This window comes from Gadus macrocephalus, chromosome 20 (assembly GCF_031168955.1).
Source record: "Gadus macrocephalus chromosome 20, ASM3116895v1".
NCBI lineage: Eukaryota > Metazoa > Chordata > Actinopteri > Gadiformes > Gadidae > Gadus > Gadus macrocephalus.
Window position 1 is genome coordinate 13730045 of NC_082401.1, and position 6386 is coordinate 13736430.

General features: G+C 52.0%; 2 protein-coding genes across 2 annotated transcripts in view; one reads left to right on the plus strand and one right to left on the minus strand.

Moving 5' to 3' along the window:
• Window positions 1-163, plus strand: part of LOC132448938 (uncharacterized) — a 32465-nt gene extending 32302 nt beyond the window's left edge. The window contains exon 10 of the mRNA XM_060040492.1: window positions 53-163. Within this exon, the coding sequence (XP_059896475.1) occupies window positions 53-163 (111 nt within the window). The remainder of the gene's footprint in view (window positions 1-52) is intronic.
• Window positions 164-336: 173 nt separating this feature from the next.
• LOC132448541 (atypical chemokine receptor 3-like) lies at window positions 337-6052 on the minus strand. The gene is given in 3 exon segments (XM_060039947.1): window positions 337-3012; window positions 3015-3231; window positions 5783-6052. Coding segments are annotated over 2 exon segments (1212 nt in total). The 5' UTR covers window positions 3184-3231; window positions 5783-6052; the 3' UTR covers window positions 337-1969.
• Between the last annotated feature and the right edge of the window lie 334 nt (window positions 6053-6386).

Below are 6386 nucleotides of genomic sequence, written 5' to 3' on the forward strand. Positions count from 1 at the left end.
TGAACCCCCATGTGTGCGTCTCCTACGCTCCGCTGTGGCCGTGACCCGGCAGGGCGCTGTGGTCTGGATCCAGGCTCCAGGACACCTCAAGGCCACGGCCGGGACGCGGGCAGTACCAGCACCCGGCAGCACCTCGACCACGCCGGGCCCCGCTGAGTCCTAACAGATGCGTTGGGGCCCCCCGGGGGCCCAGAGCAACGCTCTGCTTTGTGTTAGACTTTCTCCGTGCTGGAGACACACGCGTTCAGATCTCCTCCTGCTGCCGGGATGCCCAGGAGACGAGGGAACCGCGCGGGATCGGGTTTGACAAGGACCGAAGAAATCAGCATGGCACAATTATGTATTTTTGTATTTAATATACAAAAGAGAAAAACACATGTTTAACATTTATACACCCGCCGAATGCCCCTGGATAACACACACGGTTCAGTCTTTTTTTAATCTTCGTGCGGGATCTCTGCAGTATGGAAAAATACATGTGTGACGAATAAAGTAAGGACAATCTGTTTCAGGTCAATATATTAAACAAAAGAAACATGCCTTTTACCGAAGACATCAAATGACCAGTATGTCACAATATTACTAGTCAAACATTACACACACACACACACGCACGCAAAAAAAAGACATGCACTCTCACACACACACACACACGCACACACACACACACACACACACACACACACACACACACACACACACACACGCACGCAAAAAGAGACACACACTCACACACACACACACACACACACACACACACACACACACACTTAAACATACACAGCCTTACAAACACACAAACACACTAAAAACATACACACAATCAACCATACACACACATACACAGAAGGATACACACACACAACCATACACACATACATACAACCAAACAAACGCACACACACAGTGAGTTTCTGTTCCTGATTGTGGCGTTTAAACGGTCGGTTTGCATCACAGCTGCTACCACTGTGTAGCAGCAGAAAGGCTGCAGGCTAGTTGTTGCTCATGAAGGCTAAGATGAATGCACCTCAACAAAGCATCAGGATTCAAACCCGCTGAACATATGTCTCTCTCTGAGGAGCCGGGCTGATAGTGAGCCAGCGTTTCCATCTATACTGCGGAACGTTTCAGAGCAGTCGTCTGAGCGAGACGAGGAGGAGACAACAGAGCCTTCACATGAACTAGCATTGTTAATTAGTAGCGCTAGCACAGAAATTATACCAACCGAAAAATTGCTAACAGCACGAGTTGGTAAATGCAGATGTTTTCTGCTTTTGTTTGTCTTTAACTATGACAACACTTGCATATTGTCTGAGGAAAATTAGCATTAAAATGGAAATAGCCTTTTTAATGAGGTTGGTGGAGTATAGAATAGGCCGACAACCAATCAGACGCTCAGAAGTGACGCAGCTTGACAGTACAAAATGGAGTCCATTGGTTGCTACACGGTTTAAAGCTATTAAACACAGGAAGAAACTAAATATAAATATGATTTGATACAAAACGATAACCATATCACGGTTAGCGATGGTACGATGTACAGAGGTTTATTCCTATATACTAGAGGGAGAAACCTGGTCCAGACTTTCCCTGCTGTAAAAAATTACATTTATACAAAATCACTCTGATACTACATAGCAAAATATATATATATATGGTCAGTGATTGGTCACCTCTGCTATAGAGTTATTATATTAAACAAACTAAAGTTCAGCCATTACAATCCAACTACATTATTGCAGACAGTATCTCCCAGTTCAATACGTCTAAGTGCTTTTCCTTTATCAGTCCGTAAGAAAATCAAACCAGGTGCAGAACGGCCCTCCTCTCAACCTACAAAGGCCAACAGCATCGTTCAGAACTGGAGAGGAACCAACGTCTTCATCAGTGAGGTCTAACGTCGGCCCTTCTTCCCACTGCTCCTATCCTCGCACAGCGCAGTCTTTCCGTCCCGCCGCGACGGCGTTCCTCAGACCTGCGGCGAGCTGTCGACCGCCACGGCCGAGTACTCCGCCTCGGAGACGTGGGAGGTGTCGATGAGGCGCGCCAGCCCCGTGCGGGTGGAGTACTTGAAGATGAAGGCCTTCATGAGGTCGTAGCGGTAGTTCCGGTTGATGAAGTTGTACAGGATGGGGTTGAAGCAGCAGTGGAACAGCGAGAGGCACTGGGTGAGGTGAAGGGCCACGTAGAGCACGTTCTCCAGGCCGCAGGTCAGCGGAACCACGCCCAGCTGGGAGAGGGCGTCGGTCAGCAGGACGGCGTGGTACGGCCCCCAGCAGCCCAGGAACACCACGATGTAGGCCAGGATCACACGGCGGCTCACGCAGCGCTCCTGCTCCCCGGCTGACCCCGGAGAGGAGCAGCAGGAGGTGGAGGACGTGATGACGGAGGAGGAGGAGGAAGAGGAGGAGGGGGAGGTGACGGAGGAGCGGGAGAGAGCCCGCGCCAGCAGGGCGTAGAACACGGCGATGACGGGGAAGGGGAGCGCGAAGCCCAGCAGGATGAAGCTGAGCTGCACCCCCACCATCCACTCCTGGGGGCTGTGGTCGGGGTACACCGGCCGGCACAGCGTGGCCTCGCCGTGGGCCGAGCGCACCGCCCGCAGGAAGTAGGTGTCGGGCAGCGAGGCGAGCAGCGCCAGCAGCCACACGCCCACGCACACCCCGCGGCGAATCAGCTTCCGGCGGCGCGCGGCGGCCGGGCCATCGGCCGCGGCCGCGCCCCGCCCGACCACGCCCAGGTAGCGGTCCACGCTCATGCAGGCCAGGAAGAAGATGCTGCTGAACAGGTTGACGGAGAAGAGCAGGTGCGTGAGCTTGCACGCCGCCTCGCCGAAGGGCCAGTGGCCGCTCTGCGCCAGCGAGCTCACCCACACGGGCAGCGTCACGCACACGCACAGGTCGGCGGCCGCCAGCTGCGTGACGTACACGTGCGTCTCGTGGCGCGGCGCGGCGGCGTCCCGCTGGGCGCGCACGTTGACCCACAGCACCAGGGCGTTGGCGGCCAGGCCACCACGAAGATGAAGGTGTAGAGGACGCACATGGAGGAGAGCAGCGCCCTCCGGCTGAAGGCCGTGGCGCACAGCACGACGTCCACGCTGGTGATGTTCCCCAGGGGGTCCGAGGAGTTCAGCTCCCCCAAGGACTCCCACAGGTCCTCCATCTCGCTGGTGCTCAGGCTCATGGGTCCGGCAGGGGGGGGGGGGGAAGGCTCCTGGGAGTGGGTCAGCTCCTGGAGACAGGGAACCACAGGGGAGGGGGGGGGGGGGCATGTGTGTTAGCGTGTGTGTTCTGGTAGCACGTTTCCTGTTTTTTTGGGGGGTTCTCAAAAGGGAAAACGTGTTGGTGTTAAGCTTGGGATGGGATGTAACAAGAATATTATGGGATGCAGGAAGGAATTGTATTGGCTTTGAATAATAAAAGTCAAAGCCTCTTGTGGTTTCCCCATCGAATGCATAACAGACTAAATGTGGTCGAAATACAACTTTCATAAGTTCTCAGATGTTCTCAGATGTTGTGTGTGTGTGTATGAGGATGTGTGTATGCACACGTTTCTGTGTGCGGTTGGCTGTGTGAGTGTGTGTGCATGTGTCTGCGTGCGTACGTGCGTCTGTATGTGTGTGTGTGTGTGTGTGTGTGTGTGTGTGTGTGTGTGTGTGTGTGTGTGTGTGTGTGTGTGTGATGTGCGCCAGGAGCCGGTCGTTCCATATTGTTTTCTGTCTGATCTTCAGCGAGCAGCAGCAGAGCTGTTTACACCAGGCCGAGAGCAGACGGCAGATTAGGACGGGGGAAGGAGATCCACAAACCCAAACAGAAGGTCTGGAGTGTTCAGGCCGTCCTTAGATACGGCACCGGGAGAGATAGGGAACCCCATCCCACTTTACGGAACTCTTCCCCCCCTTTTCCGAGATTATTTGAAAGGGCAGAACCACAGTTTCCCAGGCGCGCCGGCGGCCTCAACGTAAGCAGAGGGTGAGGAAACCGCCGTCCCACCCAGAGGATGAAAGGAAAGCCGGCTTATAGCCTCACACACACGTCATATGACGACATCTGAAACTAATAACACATTTTAAACCTGCACACACACACAGCCGCACACGCACACACATATATACCTGCAAGCGCACACGTACACATACAGATGCAGCCACAGTCACACACAAACACACACACATGCAGCCACAGAAACACACACACACACATATACACACACACACACACACACACACACAGATGCGGCCACAGACACACATACACACACACACACACACACACACACACACACACACACACACACACACACACACACACACACACAGATGCGGCCACAGACACACATACACACACGTGCGCACACACACACACAGATGCGGCCACAGACACACAAACACACACACTGAACCACTTGTGAGTTCAGTCTATACATCACTGGAGCTTCCAACGCCGCGTGTGTCCGTCTGTTCTCCCGCTGTCTGCTCTGACGTCTCCATCAGCCCCTTCCACCCCGCCGGCCGCGGCACGGCAGGGGGTCGCAGGTCAAATGTCAAAGGTCGTCAGCCGGGTCATCCCCGGTACATGAGCTGATTAACCCCCAGCCCGGCTGTGTGACCTTTGTGTACACACCCGGAGATGGATGTGTGCGTGGGAGGATTTAGTGTCCGCACATGTGGTCTGAAACCGTGTGTTTGGGCTAGCTAAAGGGTCGCACACTCTGGGGTCCCCTCAGCTAGCTATAGGGTCACACTGGGGTCCATTAGCTAGCTACATGGTCCCCTATATCAGCTACAGGGTCACACTCAGGTCCACACAACCTGCCAGGATCCTTTGAACTGTGGACTCTGAGAGCCGCTGTCTGCTGAGGGAATAGGGAATAGTGTAACAGGAGTGATGGGTGGATCAAAACATTCTGCATTAGATATGTGTCACCTTCCCTGAGGATATTTGTTCAGTCTGACTTATTTTTCAATTGGAACTAATTCTCTTAGAGTTACAATTATGGGGGGAGGGGGGGGCTGTATTAAAAAAAAAAAATCCTCAACCACCCAAGAGTTTTTTTTTTATTTGCCTATAATCCATTGTTATTCGTTGCAGTCGTTTTCATTGGGCAGGCTCGGTTAATCCGTAAATCTGGTCTCTGTCCGAGTCCTGAGCATTATATGGTAAACACCCCCACAACGTCGAGACGACGAACCGATCCAGATCAGATAAGAGTCTGTCGAGGCCCTGTCGCGTCTCCCTTCTTGTTTTTAGCGCCATACTTCAATTAGGCTGCAGAGTGTTTTTATAGCTCCACGATGTAATTAAGTGTGTGTGTCTTTATAGGTCTACGATAGCGATGTAATTATAAAAAAAATTACACACTAACAAAACTCATTCTATACAATATAATAGGCCTACTATAAATACAATACAATCCATACACAGACGAAGTGTTTTATATCAGGTTTGCTCTTTCATCGCAGTACAAATGTAGCCTACCATGTGTGTCTATTGGCTGATAAACGTGCTATACGCCTATTCCGTGTTTTTACACTCGTTTATTCTAACTCCGAGGATATCTCTCCTTGGGGAAAAAGCGTATAACTTAAACCGGAATAAAATAAAGACAGGCGGGATCAAAGTTCTCCAAAACTATATTAAAGTGAACACTAATGTTCTGTGCCCAGAACCCGTATCAGTAATGAGTTGTTATTCTGAAGTAACTCGGAAATAACTTCTGAAGCACTACAATCCCACACAGGCGCTTAGAATGTGAATCCGTGCGGTTCTTTGAATCATCTTACTTGTTTAAAGCGTCGCGGTCCTCGTCGTTCAAACGTCTCCTCCTGGGAAGAGAAGAGAAGCAGCTTCTGGTCGGACTTCACTGGTTCCACTGGCGAACACTTTTCCTCGGCGCGTTCTGTGTTCGCTCTGTGCGTGCGCGTATTTGTGTATGAGTGAGTCTGTGGTGTGAGCGTGCGCCTCGCGTCCTGAAACTCAATGTGTGTGTGTGTGTGTGTGTGTGTGTGTGTGTGTGTGTGTGTGTGTGTGTGTGTGTGTGTGTGTGTGTGTGTGTGTGTGTGTGTGTGTGTATTTGATTAGCCTACTTTCAGTGCACTTGCCACAACTTTCCACAAAGAGACGCCCATAGAGTCGCCCCCCGCCCGAAACAGACATACACACACGCACACACACATTCACGCACACACACGTACATGCACACAGGCACTGCCTCTCTCTCTCTCTCTCTCTCTCTCTCTCTCTCTCTCTCTCTCTCTCTCTCTCTCTCTCTCTCTCTCTCTCTCTCTCTCTCTCTCTCACTCTCTCTCTCTCTCTCTCTCTCTCTCTCTCTCTCTCTCTCACTCCCCCCCCCCCCCCCTATGGTGCTTCGCCTGCTCTGTGAGCCAG